This window comes from Acyrthosiphon pisum, chromosome X (assembly GCF_005508785.2).
Source record: "Acyrthosiphon pisum isolate AL4f chromosome X, pea_aphid_22Mar2018_4r6ur, whole genome shotgun sequence".
Lineage (NCBI taxonomy): Eukaryota > Metazoa > Arthropoda > Insecta > Hemiptera > Aphididae > Acyrthosiphon > Acyrthosiphon pisum.
Window position 1 is genome coordinate 81,960,627 of NC_042493.1, and position 19,741 is coordinate 81,980,367.

Sequence of the window (19,741 nt, forward strand, 5' to 3'; positions counted from 1 at the left end):
TTAGTTATTTTGTTGTGATTGTATAATATTATTCGTGGGTACTTGAAACTTCTAAAGTATACTATTATATATCTATGATTTTACCACGGTTTTTTGTTGATGTATAACGCGTTATAACTTATAAGTACCTAATAGATATTATGATATGATTAATTTGGAATTTATTATAGGTACCTATTATAGGTCAATTTTTTTTTAATACCATAGATAAGTATATATTATATGTCTAATACATAGACTGATATACCGTCTCCGCTCAGAATCGTTTTTCTTATACAGTGATATTATATCATTGAATTCAAATTTAATACTGTCCATTATACAGTGACCCACTTCTAACCTACTGTACAGCAGAGCGACATCCACTTACCCTCCTTTTTTTTATCAATTATATTATATATATTTTTATCAAAATATAAAAAAATTACAAATGGGTACCTAGGTACCTATATAGAGATTGATATATTATACCGGGTGATTCATTAAACGCAGGACACTCATAATTAAAAAAGTATTAATGTATTTGATAATTTTCTTTTCGTTGCTTCAAGTCTTTACAAAACAATGTTTTTATTAAAAAAATTATATTTTCAAATATTTTGTATCCTTAAAATTTTTAATTTTTCTTTTTTGAATCACAACTTACAGTTTCAATTTCATCTTCAAAAGCAGAATATTTTTCTTAGTATTTCGATTTTTATGTAACGAAATAGGTACTTTGAAAACATTTTGCTTTGGAATATAAAATTAAAACTATATGTTCTCATTCAAAAAAATAAAATTTAAAAAAATTTAAGAGGACATGATACCCGCATGTGTTGTTTCCGTCTTACAAGAGCGTAACAATCAAATTTTACGCTCAGCAGAACACGTGTAGCTCCGTTACTTTAAAAATTAGAGTGAATTGACCTTTTATAAAATCTAAAGGAAAAATTATTATATATGCAACCTCATGAGCTTATTATTATATTTTAATTTTAAAGCGAGTTATGAGTATTTTAAAATTGTAAATTGTTTGTACATCTTAAAATACTCATAACTCTCTTTAAAGTGAAAATAAAATAAAAATCCCACGAGGTTGCCAGACAATAATCTTACCTTCCGATTTTATAAAAGGTAAATTCATTCTAATTTTTAAACTAACCATTAACGGAGCTACACGTGTTCTGCTGAGCGTAAAATTTACTATGTTACGCCTTACGAACTTGTTAGACGGAGACAACACATGCGGGTATCACGTCATAAAAAATATTTAAAAAAAATATTATTTTTAAATGTTGGTTTTTAACGACTAGAAACTAGTAAACATTTACACAGAACACACAACAGTTTTTTTTATAAATTTATATTGGGTACAAAAAATAATGTTCAACTTTTATCTACGTCACATTGTGGATTTATATTGTACCTATACTGTTTTAAGATTAGAATGTTTTTTTCTTATATTTGTATTTTGTAACCAAGTAACTGAATGATTAAAAAATTAAATATATTATAGTCATGCAATTTGTATTGTTCAAAATATGTCTATATTAATTTCCAAAATATTTATTGCAGTACCAGTACCCTTAAGAGCTAATAACCATTTTTTTTTCAGAAATAGAATAAATATGAAAAATTTAATTAACTGTTAAAAAATATGGAAAATCTATTTTAATATCCATTTTTATAAAGTTTGTTTTATTTGTTTTAAATATTGGAAGTATCTAATTCTGCACAATTAAATCTAATAAATAGGTAAATAATTTGCTTTGTTTGAAAGTATAGTATAAGAGGTAGATGGATAAATATAATAATTATTGATAAACACAAAAAGTGTTATTTAGGTACCTATATTATATTGAATTTGAGTTAGGTAGGTAAGAATATAATAAATTAATAAACGTACAATACTTATCACTTTATCAGTTATCATCAACAGCATTATGTATATCATCAAACATGACTTTAACGAAGTCTATAATGTTATAATGACCTTTATTATCGGTGGTAATACAATATCTAAACATTTAACATTATGTTCTAGAGGATAAAACTATTTACTATGTACCTACTTAGGTACCCATCATAAATTGAAATACCATTCTTAATTATACTGGAATTTTGTTATAATTTAAATTAATTTTTTTAGACGAAGATCATTCATCATTCATCATTTATCATTCATCAAAATGTTTAAAAACTTAAAAATTAATAATGACTGGTTATCGGGTATCGATAAGGATTTCGTATGTTTAGCCGCTGCTAAACACTCATTATCTTCGCCGGGATACTTAATCGTTTTATGCCGTATTTCCGTAAATTAACTTTTTACAATTTATAGGAAGTGGCGCGAGACTTCTCAAAATCTACAAAGAGCTGGGCGTAAAATAGAAGAGGTTGCAAATTACTATTATAGCTCATTTAAACTAATAAATAGGTATGTGATTTAGTTTTACGATCGTTGATAGTATTTTTATATTCGTTATAATATGAATTATATAAAATAAAGTTTGCATGAAGATATTACATACAGTGTAACTTGTAGGTATAGTGTATATTATAAACGTATGAAAACTGTATACCTAATCAACTTTCACTAAAACAGAATCCTGTCTTGTGCGCAAAATTATTTCGGTTTCGGAAAAATTCCCATAGAAATTTTTTTTTTGCTTAACATGAAAGAGTAATACTTTGAATAATAAGACTATAATAATTAACTATTATAATATGTTATAACACAGACAAATATGGGCATTAGTTCACTCTAGTTGCCACTTTTTTAATTTTACAACCGGGGCCATAATATATTAAAATAAAGTATATATTATAATTATACATTTCATATCTCTATTATTCTACAACAGGTACTATTATAATGGGAATACTTAATATGCCAATTCTTTCAGACCATTGCCTCCATGAACAATAGAGATATATGTATACTATTAACTAATATCACTAACGGGTACCAAAAGATGCTTTTTCCTACTCCAATAATATTTTTTATACTAAATAGAGGGAGATAAATGCCATAATTTGTTTGTATTGTTGATAATGTAATCTGAAATCAGACCCACAAAATGTCGAAAATTTTGCCCATCTCGTAGCTATAGGACAAATCGCTTTCTCTTAATTTTAAAAATTATAATTTATAACAAATAACATACCTACCTAATTAATAATTTGTTTTTTTTTAGTTAATTCGTTTTTAAACTACCAGAGCATTTAATTTTTACGAATATCTACGCATAAGCGTAATTAGGGAATTTTAATTGGGGAAGGGGGCTTCAGCCCTACCATTTTTTAACTAAAATTATAAGTTGAGGTTTTGTCCCCATACCTTTAAATGATCTAAAATAATCATTGAATTATTATTTTTAGTTATAATCACTAATAGCTGTAATGTTGCAAGATAAAAGCTTAATTAAATTTAATAAATCACAATCATATAAAATAATAAATGTAATTTTATATTTACAAAATTAAATTAATTCTTCTTTGAGTTTTTGCAAAATAATTGAAGACCGATTCCACATCAATATTTATGTTATTTTCTATACTAAGCAGTGGCGCAACTAGCGGGTAAGTTGAGGAAGCGCAACTTTGGGCCCCCCCAATTTATCGAGGGCCCATAAATACATAAAATAAAAATTGGTTTTTAGTTTTTTTTTCTCATTTTAATATTTTACACTTAAAATGAGAAAAAAAAATATTTTACAATTATTATTATTACCTACCTATATTTTATTATAAACATCTACGTATTTATAGGCGTGTATCTTAAAATTAGATAGTTATACTATAGTTATATATTTATACGGTTATTGTTACTGTTGATAGCCTATAGAGTATATTACACTACGAGTTATTAATATTAAGGCTGTTCAGCTGTTGAAAGTGAATCATTTTTAAGGTATCGGATTTAAATATTCTATATCTATCGTGTGTTATATCTATGAGTAATAACTAATCATTAGTGTGCGTGAGTTCCCTGAACGCTTTATGTGATAAAGATAAACTATGGCTAAGAATCTATTGTAAATCCGTAACGTAGATAGGCGCTGACGCGCAGTTACCCGTCACTAATTTTGCGATTAAAAAAGTTTCAATATAAAGGTCCAAAAATCGAAAAAAATTCACTCAGTATCAAAAGCCCGATTTAAAAACATATTATTATTATTTCTTATTTTCTATTCTAGGTTATGTAGGAAATTAATTTTCGATTTTTTTTTTTTTTTGTACTGTTTAATTAGTATATAGTAGGTAGGTACTAAATTAATTATTTTTTTTTCTTTAATTTTTTTCTTTACAAAAATTCTATTAATACGATAATAAATCCGACGGAGCCTGAATTTACATTAGAGGGGGCTTAGCCCCCCAAATCCCACTCTATTTGCGCCAATGTTATTACCACCAGAGCAGCTTTACTATTAATGATTGACGTATCAAGTATAAGTTTTTACCACGACGTATATACTTCCAAAAAATTCCATCTCTATTCAATAAATTTAAATACTGATGCTACGTGTCAATAATATACCCACATACAATTTACTGTGCATTAAATATAGTGGTCAATGTACGGACTTTGTGGAAAAGAACCAAACGACGCGAGTTTCCGATACGGGATTGTAAATTAAGTGTCGTATTCTATACTAACAACTGTAAATTTAGTCTACGGAGGACAATCACCGTACTATAGAGTACCAATATATTAATGCGAGTACATTATTTTTCGTACAATTTTGTTGTACTTACGGAGTTTCAGGCGTATCTAAAATTAAAGGTGCAGAAATCTCACAGATTAGACATTTTCTGATTAATCTTAAAACATTGGAACATTAAGCTCTACTAAAGGTAACTTTTGTAATTTCATGAAGAACTGACAACTTAGGATGAGTTTATCAAACAATTAAGCAGACGTTACTGATCATGAATTACGGAACTGTGGAAAAAGATGTACAATCGGGTACCTATTAACCTACTAAATCGTGACGACACCGCGTATTCGTTTACTTGTATGACAAAATACAAATGTGTCACCGTTTAAAACTGGGTGAAACAGAAAAGAAGAAAATATTATGCATTGAGTAACAACTACTAAGTTTAAGTACATGAGAAAACCATGTACAAGCAAAAAAAATTTTGGATTCATTCAAGTGGATGAAGAACGAAAGAAACAGTTTGTAAGCAAAACTAAAGCTAATTTTAATTTTAAGGTTGCTGGTTTGATGTTGATACAGCCAAAAAAGTCAACTTTAAGTCAACTTTAAGCCAACATCAGAACCTATAACGGACACGAGCTAACCTAAACAGAAAATTCTATTTTTCGTTATTTTAACTGTCATGTGAACACACGTCACAAGTTTTTCCAACACAGAAGACATAAAGTCCACAGATATCTTGATGGGCAACATTCTTAATTTAATACGATTTTGAAATAAGGCATCAATCCGGGCAGAAGATGATTTAAATTAATGCACAGAATAGAGCAGCCACTTAAAACCCAACAGATCCAGAAAAATAAAAATAAATTAATTGGTAACAGTCTGGTCTGATTGATGAGGAGTTATGTACCTAGTTAAGTGACCACAGACCAATTACTGAAAGAACTATAAGAGATACTCTCAATAAGACAACTAGTTCAGAAAGTCAACGAAAATTGAAAGATTGAACTAAGGATTAGTGATTAGGACAAGTGCGTAACATAGCAACTTTTATACTCAGCAGAACATATTTATCTCTGTTAGTTTAAAAATTAGAGCGAATTGAGCTCTTATAAAATTTCAAGGTAAGATTATCTATACAATGACATAGGCTTTTTATTATATTTTAATTTTAAAACGAATTATGTGTATTTTAATTTTTTAAGAGGTTTGTACCTCTTAAACTACTCATAACTCTCTCTAAAATTAAAATATAATAAAAAGCCTAAGTCTTTGTCTAGATAATAATCTTCCCTTTAAATTGTATAAGAGGTCAATTCGCTCTAATTTTTAAACTGACGGAGATAAACGTGTTCTGCTGTGCGTAACATATCAAATTTGTAAAATTTGGTATGTTACGCACTTGTAAGACGGAGACAACAAATGTCACTGTAACGTACCCTTGAGAATAAAGTTATTTTGTTTTCAATTAATCAAACGTTCTTATAACTCATATAAGTGTCTGAAAATTAAAATAAATAGTTTCTTAGCAAGAAGAAATTAATAACTTAAAGTACAGAATAACAACCATGATTCAAGAATAAGTGGTTATTAACCGAGTTTATCAAAAACTGAAAGAAAATTATTATAAAATAGTCTAGAATTAACTAATCAAAATACGTACATTATCTTATTTTCAAAATTAGTACATTTGTTAATTATGTTCATGAAGATCAATTTTATTACTTACTACTTCTATAAACAAACACATTAAAATGAACACACTACATTGTACACATTAATAGCATACTTTCAATGTTCAGGATGCCTTAAAATATTACATGATACTAATGATGAATTATTATATTAATTTTAATATTAATATATTATATATTATATAATATGTATATAATATTTATATTAAATATTACATTATTGAATTAATAATTATCATAAACATTCAAAATAGGAGGTGATAATGTTCAAATTCTTATGTACGAAAATTAACGTTAACACGTTTGCTGCGGATCATATTTGAGTTTTGAGTATACTTAACGTAGCACTGAACAAGCTGGGATATTAAAAAAAAATTCTTAAAAATTTAAATATCATTCTATGTATTTACTTATGATATGCCATGTACTTATGATATGCCTGTACCTGGTATATTACTTATAGAAAATGCTAAAAAAAAACAAATAGTTTAATCACAACACTAAACACATTGTAGTGCACTTAATAACAAGGCGCATGAGTACATGACACATAACATGAGAATGATTTTAATTTTGCAATTTGGCGTCATCCGCAGTAAACGTGTTAAGATGAAAAATTAATGAATTTACTAATCATACATACATTTCTGAATGTGTTCTTTTAATGACATCTGATTCCAGCTGCATATCAATTTTACAAGATCCAAGACCAACTGCTGTCATTACTTCATTAAGTTTCTCTTCTATAGTATTCATATCTCCTAACATTAGATTACTTGTATCCATTGCTACAGATCTACGATCATTATTACATTCAATAGCTAGTGTGCCATCTTCTTGTATGGATTTCGATAAAAAGAACTGAGTTATTGCATTAAAATTAGGTACTGATGTTACACGGGCTATTTCAGGCAATTGTTTGATTAAAATATCTAAATCTTCTAAACAAAGCTGAAAATTAAAAAAAAAAAATTTAACACATGTATAAAAAACTATTAATCAACTGAAATAATTTATTGATATTACTTTTGGTAAGTTATAATCAAATATTGGAGGTGCTTGTGTCGCAAATGCTGGTGGCATATCTTCTAATCCAGGAAACAGTGGGCTTAAGAAGTGACCTTCAAATTGAGATTGAAAATTTTTGCGTTTAGCGATTTCATCTGAATGACGTGCCATCATATGACAAGCAAGATCACTAGACCACTAAAATTGGAAACATAATATTTAACTCATGTAAGTATAGGTAACTATTGCTCATGGGTAATTTAATAATTTATTTTTTAAATACAAATTCAAAACTTTACTTACAATAAGCAATGCTTGAGAAAATATGCGTCTTCTAACAACTTCAGCAACTGCATTAAAATAAAGTGTTGGTGTATTATGTAACTGTTCAACAACATCCAAATATTCACGAGTCAATTTTATACTGTCACTATATAACAGCATAATAGCTTCAACATCACTAACTTTATTTTCTATAACAATTAACCACCTAAAAATAAAAAATATTAATATAATACATATTATACAACACAATCATATTTTTTTTTGTCAAAAATATTAATTTATTGTACATAAAATGCCACTATTTTCCTTTTATTTTTTTATATAAATATTGAAATAGAAAATTATGGTGACCCATTTTGTATACATTATTGAAATAACTATACAAATGAATATCAATAAATACATATCTTATCATAAATTATATTAATTTTCATTAAAATCTTAAAATAACAATAACAAAAAAAAACACAATTTTTTAAATAATAATCCTCCCCATAATGGTTACAAGTTTTAAAATATTCTTAAAGCATTATTATTATTTATCTTTGTTATTAAATTCAATAATGTAGATGATTCAGTTTCAAGAAGGCTTAAATATTTCTAAAATAAATAATAATATATTGTTAGATTGTAAATGATTTGAATTTGTTTTTATTGGTTTTAATACAATGATGATTTAAGTTTTGGCTGCCTATAAATCACTAAAAATGATATTAAATTACTTTTGAAAAAATAAATACCTATTTTAAAAGCTTAAATAATTATAATATTTTAGTGTAGTGTTTACTAATATGAAAAATGCATTTAATCGTATCACTATGTATTTATGTATGTATTAAATATTAATTAAATATTGTATTGTAGTTTTGATTAGTTCCTTGTATTAATAATTATTTAAGAACAATTAATAAATTTGAATCTAGTTGTTTGGTATTTTTACATATAAATATGGTTAAACGGACTATTTTAATCTTCAAAATTTCTAGGACATTTAATTTTTTTAAGAACTTATATAACAATTTGCAATAAATTTAAAAACGCTGTTTATCTATATAATAATATTATACGCACAAGATATATAAGGTTTAAATTTAAAATATAAATCATAGATTCTAAGTATAACAATACATTTAGGCAATAATGACTTACTTAAGTCGTGGGTGTAGATTATTGCAAAGTTCTTGTTTTGCTAAAATACTTCTATTTCTAATATCACACAACCGCAAATCATTTTTATTCATCATTTCTAATTGCTTATCATGAGATGCTAACAACACACTAATAACTGATACATCACCTTCATTAGCAGCTTTTGCATGATTCATTTTTATGTTCTAAAAACAGATATTGAATATAATAACAAAATGGTATCCAGAAAAATAGTTATAATTTTAAATTAATTTAAAAAAGTTCTCAATATTTACATCGGCAAGATTATATTGTTCTGTTGCTAATCGTTTACTTTCATCCATCATTTGGGACAGTTTAAATAACCTATGTTCCAGTCCTTTAATTTCAGAACAATCACTTCGACTAGAGCATTCGTTCATGGCAGATACTTCTTGTAAAACTGCGTTTAACATTCCTTCGTCAAACTTATAACAGATCAAATATTTATGGCAATAAATAACAATCTATTATTTATGAATAACCCTAATCTATAATACCTGTTTTAAACTATTTTCACAATGTTCAACTATATGTTCCAAATTTGATAGTCCTTGCCGGGCTGTTACCCATTCAAGTAATGACTGATGAACTATATTTTTTACATCAACTGTCGAATTATCCATTCGTGATCGTTCTTCAGAATTATTTTCTAAAAGAGCTGGTAGCATAGGAATTTTTGATATTTCTATCAAAATATCATTAAAACTGAAAAAAAATATTTAACAATTTTAAATGTATACTTCCAAAAAAATCAATTGGAGGGCATTATTTGTCAATGTACATGTATATAAAAAAAAAAAGACCAAATTTAAATTATTTTTATAATAAGCAACTGGGTATTTATTTATAAATTAAATTAGCTCTATTATAACATGAACCTTATTTTAATGTATTTCTTAAGCATAGTTAATACTTCTCATACTATCAACTAATAATATCTAATAACTCTAAAAAATTTTGCATTTTAAATCATATTATAATTGTTATAGATATAAGATATAAATTGAATCAATGTCTTATTATTAACTAAAGTGTGATACCTTGCATACATTTCAAATGCAGTCATGTCAATAATTATAAGTTTTTTCAAACACTGCAATACAGTAATGAAACTATTATTAAACTTAATAGTATTGAGTTTTTTTTAATTTTTTTTATACTGAAAATTTTATTTAAAAATATATATGTATCTAAAGAAATACATTTTAAATACATTAAGAAAGATGCTGATAAAAAATAAGGAGGTATAATTTAGTTAAACAAAATTATCATGGGAGAAAATCAAGTAAATGGATTTGAAAGCTGATGTTTGCCTGTCTACAACAAATAATATGATTTTTATATCTCAATTCTTTTAAATAGGTTGTTCTCCTAAACTTAACTGTACATACTTGTTAAGTAAATTAATACTGTCTTCTCGTCCATTGAGATATCGTTTAAAATCATTTTCAAATATATCAGCTTTAATTTTAAACTTTTCTACTGTATCAAGCATATTTGCAACAGCTGCTGACCAACCTTTAAACAATTTTAAAATAAAAAAATTATGATGACAATTTTTCAAATCATTTATTTATACTCTGTACAAGTTAAGAAACACAGTCAGCAGCAACCACTTTTCGTCGGCAGCAGTTAGGCCACACCTGTTTGTCAACCCCCGCCAAGTCATCCATATATGTACCTACCATATAGTATTGACATGCCCCTGAGCACAAGTTGACCGTTGAATGTGTTTCTTAACTTTAGTAGAGTAATGCCTAAAATTTTTGTAACATGAAATGTGAAAGACTCTTAAAAATTAAAAAAAATTAAAAAATTATTTAATAAAACCTTGATGCATCATATGTTGATCATTGATAAGGATATCTATACAATTTAAATTATATTGAGCATTTTCACTATATTGTTGTGCTAGAGAAACTCTAACATTTAATGCTTCTATTGTAGGTGGCATTCCTTGAGTCCTATGGTGTTCTCTTATAAAGTCTGTATCTGAAACATAAATTTAAGAAACAAAATTAATCAATTAACATGACTTAGCGTAAACTGTCTTTAAATAGATAAGCACAACATGATTTTAATATAATAAGTTTTATTTAATAAATAAAATGTTATTACGTAACTTCATACTGTACATATTAACAATCCTGGTTAAGTTACTGTAAATTCTCATTTTTCTCTAACCTACTTTAGATTCTGAACAGAGCAATGAATGTATTGATTTTACAATGTATTTTTTTTTGTGTGTGTGGTTAGTCATCTTTTGAGGCAGTAAATACGCTTCAATTTTTTACTTCGGCATCTTTAATGGTAGGAATCTAGTTCCGTATAGGTTATAATAACAGGAGTTAAATGGTTTTAGAAGTATTTAAAGTAATAATTTTGACAACATTTGACAAATGTCAAAAGTTTGCAAATTATTTTATAGTTAAAAATGTATAAAGCTGAGGATATATCTAAGGATTGGCAATTTAAAATAAGGTTTCCCAAGAGTAGTTCATATTGTAACCAAAAAATCTAAATCTATATGAGCACAGATTTTTTTCATAGAAATTTTAAGTTAAAATTTGGACAAAATTAGATTTATAAATAAAGAATAATTATTTTGGTTATTTAGTTGTAATTTAAAAATATTATTTGTTTGAACTTAAAACCTTTAAAATGTAGGTACTATAATATTTTATTTTTATACACAATAACATTTTAAAATTTAATTATTTCATCAAAAATAAATTTAACCTATAAAATTAGGTACAAATACTAATATAAATTCCTTAAATAAAAATATCGTTAAATATATTTAGAAATATAGGCTGAATGATTGTCTTCCCTTAGAATCGTTTTTCATATACAATGATTTTATATCATTAAATTCAAATTTAACACATTCATTACGGGACCTATCGACACCTACTATACATCAGAGTGGTACCTACTTATCAAACTAATTTTTTGTTTTTGTTTTTACCAGTTATTTTATAAAGTACTAGGAATTTTCAATTTTTACCTTATAAAAGTACCAACTAGATTGAATTTTCTACCAGAAACCACTCTTGAAGTTTAAAATGTAAGCATTTTTACTGGCCCATAGGTGATAACAGGCAGACAAAAATACATCATTGTAAAATCAATACATTCATCACTCCGCTGAGAATCTAAAAGTAATGTTGTACTATAGATAAACATTGGTTTGCCTAATTTTATTACTCTAAAACATCAGTTCTTAACCTGTAATCTGCGGCCCCCTGGGGGTTAACACATAACACACGTCAATAAGTGACATGAGTGCATTTTTACAATATTGTTGGATTATTATTTTTTTTTTCATATATAATATGTAGATTCTACACCAAATAATTCTATTATTAATATTTATTAAGAAATTAGTTTCTCTTGTTCATTCTAAATGTACATACATACAGCACTTCAGTCTCGGCAGTCTTATATTTACTGCCACTAAGTGCAGTTGATCGATCTTACTCAATTATAGTTTTATATTACATTTTTATAAAAATTTAATTGTAATAAAAATAATTATAAATGTGTATGTTTTGTTATGTCTACTTATGTAATTTGTAATATAAAATAATAATTATAATTTTGGGTATGATAAAATGAGATGTTTTGTAAAAAAAAAAAGGTGTCCAAAAATAATTGGTAAGGGGAGCCGCGATTTCTAAAAATCTTTCATCAGGGGTCCGTGATCTACAAAAGGTTAAGAACCGCTGCTTTAAAACAATAACAAAATGGTAAGATACAAGTCCATAAATACTAAAAGTAATTTATTCAAATGCAAACATGACAATTGCAATATACATATTGCTTTATAATTAATTTATAAGGGTATTTAATAGTTCTGAAACAGTGGTTGATCAACTATGTATTAATAACAAAATATATAATTTTTTATGGTATAGCAAATAATGGAGATCGTTCTACAAATTTCAAGTCACATTAACTCAAAAATGTTTAATGTCTCATTTTGCATTGTCCTTTGAAGTTAGGCATATAATTCAAAAAATAAAAAAGTCTAATTTATTTTTATCCCACTTGAAATTCAAGTTATAAAAACTCAACAGTAATAAAATGTATCATGATGCTATATTTGTGTATATATAATATATAAAATAAAAGAATATAAGAATAATAATATGTAATAAGTCGATTTTTAAATACTATAATTTTAATTCAAAATTAAGAATTACTCAACATAAATAGTTATTAATTGGTCTATTGTTCTAACTATTGAACTTTGCCTGGTTATATTTTTTTTTACTGGTACAGTTTTGCCAGTTATAAATAATTTAACCTTACTTTGTTGTTAATTTCTTTTTTTTATGCTGACAAGAATTTCCATATGCTTGGATGATATTTGTTTTTTGTATACAATTTATGCTGACAAGAATTTCCATATGCTTGGATGATATTTGTTTTTTGTATACAATTAACATGACAATACATTTTTGGTATCCTTCCACTGAATTATTTGTTCTAATCAAGTCTTTCAAAACAAGTGAATAACAATCCCAAATTTAAATTTTACATTTTGGTGACCTTTGTTGAATGTCTTATCTTTCTTAATTCAAATCATGTATATAATAATACACAATATGATGAATTAACAAAAAAGATTTATTATTATATACCAGATAAATTAACACTGCAGTAAATTGGAGGACATTATAATATAAGTTTTAATAAAAGTTTATTTGTTTATAAATTATAATAGTAACCAACCATATATTTAAATTCAACTAATTTTAACTGAAGACTTACAATAGTATAAAAAACTTACAGTTAAATTCGTTCAGTGGCGGCTCGTGGGTTTTTAATGAAGTAGTGCACATCCAAAAAAATATAACCAATATTATATATAATAATTATAAATTGTATTAAATAATTGTTTACATATTTTAGTTATTCACCAATTAGCTTTTATTTTGTTTAAATTCTTAAACAGAAACACAATTGTTGTTTTGAATTTCCGATAATGAACGACTAACATTATTTATCAGCTGATAATCGGAATATAATAAACGAATGCGAGTAAAAATAAATTATAATGCCTATGCCAACGCACAGCCAACAAATTCGCTGAAAACAATTTAATTTGTCGTGTGCACAGAAACAAATGTGCACATCAATTCCTTTATAATACGGGTTTCATGTTTTGTCTTGTTTTAATTTTTACACTGTACAAATGTGCACAGCGATTGTGTGTACTACTGCACCACTATAATACACACCGATACTGTTCCGACGCGGACAACCGCCCGGCAGCTGTTTCATAATATTCTGAATTTATGTTTTTTTTATTTTTAAAAATAATCTTTATAACACTATAAATACTTAGTTATATTATTATGATTTATGTTTTCAATTTTTCTTGAGTTAAGATAGGTAGTGCACCTATACAAGACCCGCCACTGAATTTGTTAATCACCAATAATTATGAAACTATTAGTAGATAAATTTGTTTTTACAGTCCCAACCACTACTAAATACTAAGTACTAGTTATTTAGTACAAATAGCCAAATTAGAATATATTTTTAACATGATACCTTATGAATAAATATTAAAAATACATTGTTCATTTTTTGTATATATTTATATATTTAAGTGCGTATGCATAATACTAATAGCATAATTATACCAATGCATAAAATATATATTCGCTAATCAGTAATCACTAATGCTACATTATACTTAAAAGTAATAACTAATAAGTATGCTCGTTTAAGACAAAAACAGATAAGATTATACACACATTGGGTTACAAGTTATTAAAATAATATACAAAATTATGAACAATTTTGGTTAATTTTCAAATGTTTTATCAGATAATAATTAAAAATTATGTTGAAAATATTAAAATTTTCCATTCTCAGTAAGATTTTATTAAGTCATAAAGTTTAAACTTGCAAAATAATACATAAAATATTATACTTTTAATTTTAAATTAATGTGTATTTTTACTGTTTAAGAACAGTATAATATTACAAACTAAAAAAAAAACTTAACACGTTGACTGCCATGTGGCAGGCGACACCCGCATAGTACTAAGATACAACAGTATTTTTATGGACACACCCTCTTATTATATATATGCCATATGACTGCCAGCGACTGTAAACGAGTTTTATATTATTAACTTTTCCATGGTGCTACAATAACGCACTAAAAAAAGAGCACGTCGAGGGAATCTTTACAATATTTTTGATGCAATAAACATATTTTTTTAAACTTTTTCAAGTACAATGGTATATACAAATTTGTAACAACACTGAAAAATATACTTTACATACCAATGACACATATCGTGTGACTGCCAATGGCAGTCAACATGTTAAGAATATAAATCGCATTGTATACTACTTCTATATTTTGCCAAATAAGTAAGTAATGATAAAAATACTATATAATATCCATTTATTAATATTGTTTATCAGTATATTGAAATATACTAGAGTAAATTAGACATAATTATATTTATACAGCAAATGTTAATTTATTAAAAATATACGTTTTAAACATAGCATTGATTTATTTTCAATTGTATATACTTCATCATTGAATAGATCACTGTAATGGTTGTTTTAAATTTGAATTAAATGATAAATCATTGCATTTGAAAAAAAATTCTGACATAAATGGTTTGTCTATTTTTCTAAGGACATTTATATATTCTGAGCGAAGCGAAAGAATGTATTGTAATTACAATGATGTATGGTTTTTTTTCTGTTTGTCATCAACATTAGGTAAAAATGCTCAGATTTTCACATATTCTCAGATAGAAAAGTAAATCTAATTGGTACATTTGAGAAGTCAAAATTGAAAATTCCAAGTAGTTTTAGAAAGCGTTTTTGAAAAAAAAATTTTTTGGTGTTACTCGAAAACTAATAACTGTGGACGCTTGAAATTTTCATTAGATTTTTATATTACCATTTTACATGAATGGAAATATTTTCAAAATTTTTTTATTTTTTTTTTGAGCTCGTTATACTCTTGAGAATTTTTTTAAATTTTGTAATGTTTGTTTAAAATTTTTCTTGATAAAAACATTTTCACTAATAAAAAATCCTAAAAATGTAATGCTAGGTTCCTTATAAGTTTCATTAATATATGTTCAAAAATATTAAAGATACATAAGCACAATTATTTTTTATATGCATTTAATTTTAAATTTGGACAATCTCATCAAAATTTCGAAAATTTTCAAACTATTTTTCAATTAAAAATTCATAAAAGTTTTTTCCTTTCATACCTAACATTAGAAATTTCAATAGAAGAATCCCCACAAATGTACCTACTTAAAAAAAAAAAAAATTACTGGATAGTAATATCAATATTTTATGAGCGTTTAAATTAAAACATTATATTATATTTGATTTTCATAGGTAAATTAAAGAATTTTCATCTATCCATTTTTGATATTTTGTTGTAATTCAACAAAAAATAATCCTCAATACAAAATTTTTACCAAATGATAAAATAACCATTTTCCATACATGGTAAAATATTCAAATAATTTTGACTCTTTATGAGCTATTTATAGCCATGAGAAATTTTTAAAATTTTGTAAATTATTTTTCAGTTAGAAATTCATAAAAGATTTTCTTTTCATAGCTAATATTAGACATTTTAATAGAAGGTTCCCAAAACAAGTTTTCTATCTCTATCAAAAAGAATATTAGAGTAAATTGACTTATTATCAAATTTAAAAGTAAGAATATTATAACTCGCTTTAAAATAAAAATTTAAAAAAAGAACCTGTCATTGACTAGATAATATTCTTACTTCTAAATATGGTAATAGGTCAAGTCACTCTATAATTAAACACAACAGAGTTAAGAGGACATCGCAACTGCATGTGTTTTCTCCATCTTACACACACACAACATATCAAATTTTGTTCTTTAGTTTCAATAGGGTGCTATCAATTTTGATATTAGAGTAAATTGACCTATTATCATACTTTTAAGTAACAACATTATCTGTGTTCCCTCGTTGGCTTTTTATAATGTTTTAATTTTTAAGTGAGTTATGATTATGTAAAACAATATTTTAAAATGCTCATAATTCACTTAAAAATTAAAATATCCTAAATAACGAACCAGAGAACACAGATAATTGTGTTACCTATAAGTTTAATAATAGGTCAATTCACTCTAATATGAAAACTAACAGCATAATATTGAAACTGGCAAAAGGAAAATTTGCTGTCTTCCGTGTATAAGATGGAGACAACACATGTGGGTGCGACATTCACTTAAATGAATTATTCAGAACATACTATTTGGTATGATATTATGTATTTGTAAGACGGACACAAGGCAAGCAGGTATAACATCCTCTTAAGAAAAACTATCACTTTCTATCCCTGTATAGCATTTATCTGGTGTTATTATTTTTTTTTTTGTAATATTTCCAAGTATATAAATATAAATATTCAATATTTTTTTTTATATAGGTAATTTGTAATAATAGGAAATTACATTTCTTTATTTCTTAGACAAAGTACAAAAGCTTACCTGGTCGAGTGTCAAAATAAGCAGAAGGTGGTTCAGGATGATCAATTAGTCTTTTGCTAAACAAAAAAAATGGGCTTGTATCAGTACCGGCACAATAACATGAAACGGCCTTGAATGGGTCTAGATGGCCTCCACCACTGACTAGCAAAACTTGCTTGTTCACCGGGATGTCAGTCTTTTTTTCAATTTGTAACTTTAATTCAGATACTCTATAATGTTTTTAGAAAAATAATTATCATACTAAAATACTATCATACTAAATAGATGAATTAGGTACATCTAGAAAGTAATTTTTACGTTTTATTGAGCATGCTAAAGTCACATGTAATCCATCTTCCGATGTCAACATGGTAAACTAAAAGGTTTTCCATAATAAAAGATGATATGTTTATTTAGAAAACAGATCTAATCATGCAATATCTTCCTGTTACCACAACTTCTGTAGCCAAATATATTGTCATAAGTACATTGTTATACTTTATATATTGCACTTTGCAATAACACACGAGTCGTTTAGTATGAAAACGGTTGATTTAAAATCTGAAACAAATAAAACAAGTTAAAATTTTTTTAAACAAGGTTAAATTACATTAAACAAGATAATTATATTTTTAATTTTTAGTAAAAAATAATATTTAATGTATTTCAATTGTTAAGTTAATATGACTCATCAATATTTGTCAAAATAAAAATCAATCAATTTGAATAACTATTATTTCATAATTTAAAGTCATTAAAAATATGAACATTTAAATTTAGGGAAACTTAAACATTAAAAGGGGTATAAATATAATTGATATATAATTCACTTCTGACTGTGAATGTTGCCATACTAAAATAGTATATTATATTACTTATGCAAAGTATTAAAAAGATTTTTATGTAATTAATTAAGTAGGTATGATATTATATATTATTTACTAATACATACATTTATAACTCCAATTATATTCATTAATATCAATTTATTTGTCGGAATTAATTTCTAACTTATATCAAACACTTAACACACATAGTAAAAAAATTTTAGAATATCAAGCCAAAATATTAAGTTTGAATAGTAGATACCTTATAAATCTGTATAAGTAAATAGTGATGATCTTTATAAAAATAAAAAATGTATTTTAATTTTAAGACAAAATGTATTTCAAGAATAACTATAAGTTTACATTTATGTAAAATAAATAATTAAAATAATAATTAAATGTTACATTATTTTGTACTTACATTCAAATTAAAAAAAATAAATGTAAAAACTAAAAACATTAATTAGGTACCTATGTACTAGAAATAGAGAATAGTTTAATGTATTTTTACTAAAAATAGGCTTTCAGGGCCACAATATAAATACCTAATAGTTTGATTTTCATATATATCACCTATAGATAGTTTTAATAAAAATTAAATATGTTTCTTAACTTGTTTATTATAATATAATAAGTAATAATATAATAAATTAGTTTTTAATTAATTTTTTTATGGAATGGGACCTTACTTAAATACTATGACTCAACATAACATAAAAATAGGCTTCCCAAAATTTAATCAAAATTTACTTGGTAGTTGAGAATCAAAACTGTGTACAAAACACTCAAAATACTTTTTTTTATCTGCATTAAGTAGGTAAGTGCATGTCAAAGAAATAAGCTCAAGAAATTTTAACATCAACAATGATGTAATAATTTCATCATGTAAGTCCCTATTATGAATCTGTAAAATTAAAAAATAACATACCATTTTTATTGGCGCCTGCCGGACGGCAACGCACCAGCGTGTATGAATTCCATCGTGACGGCCTTACATGTCTAGTTTTTGAATGAGAATGGCCTGCGTTCGCGAATTAAAATTGCAAAACAATGCGCAAAAAGTGCAAAACCGAAGATAAGGAACACAATGGTGAAACAAAATTGCACAGAGTACACTCCTCAGCTGTTATGGTTACGATTATAATTTATGTTGGACAAAACGTTAGTGCACGCAATAGAACGACGACGGAATGAAACTGGGCTAAGTCTACAATAATAGTGCGTTTAAAAAACAAAACTAATAATAATGCAACAACTTGACGCATAGTATATATACATAACAATATTCTTTAACATGCAAACTATTTATTATTTAATACTCTAATTTATTTATTTCACATTTTTAATCACTGCATTAATAACAACAATAATAATAAAGGAAATAATCGGAGACTCGTTATCATCTGTGCTGGTTGGTCCATATGTTCGGCTGGCCGTCGGAACAGCTGACGGATTGTGTGGGACCGAAGGCTTTTGCACGATATTATTTCGCGGCTATCAACACCGCGAATTGCAATCTCCGCATTACATATTATTATTATTATTATTATTATTACAGTGTTTTGCACGACGTGTTTGCCCAAGGTTATGTCCCAGA

The 19,741-nt window shown here is 26.0% G+C and overlaps 1 protein-coding gene and 1 long non-coding RNA gene across 3 annotated transcripts in view; one reads left to right on the forward strand and one right to left on the reverse strand.

The window, feature by feature from the left end:
• Positions 1-19,474, reverse strand: part of LOC100573296 (RB1-inducible coiled-coil protein 1) — a 29,910-nt gene extending 10,436 nt beyond the window's left edge. For both annotated transcript variants that reach the window (XM_008183330.3, XM_003243480.4), the window contains exons 1-11: positions 19,073-19,474; positions 17,636-17,878; positions 17,339-17,547; positions 10,637-10,798; positions 10,198-10,324; positions 9,304-9,511; positions 9,061-9,231; positions 8,786-8,970; positions 7,655-7,841; positions 7,370-7,549; positions 6,987-7,294 (exon numbers count right to left, since the gene is read on the reverse strand). In XM_008183330.3, the coding sequence (XP_008181552.1) occupies positions 6,987-7,294; positions 7,370-7,549; positions 7,655-7,841; positions 8,786-8,970; positions 9,061-9,231; positions 9,304-9,511; positions 10,198-10,324; positions 10,637-10,798; positions 17,339-17,547; positions 17,636-17,709 (1,811 nt within the window). In that variant the 5' untranslated portion in view covers positions 17,710-17,878; positions 19,073-19,474. The remainder of the gene's footprint in view (positions 1-6,986; positions 7,295-7,369; positions 7,550-7,654; positions 7,842-8,785; positions 8,971-9,060; positions 9,232-9,303; positions 9,512-10,197; positions 10,325-10,636; positions 10,799-17,338; positions 17,548-17,635; positions 17,879-19,072) is intronic.
• On the forward strand, positions 13,999-17,433 carry LOC107883369. The gene is made up of 2 exons (XR_001679233.2): positions 13,999-15,202; positions 17,320-17,433. It is a non-coding gene; the product is annotated as an uncharacterized LOC107883369 (long non-coding RNA).
• Positions 19,475-19,741: the final 267 nt, after the last annotated feature.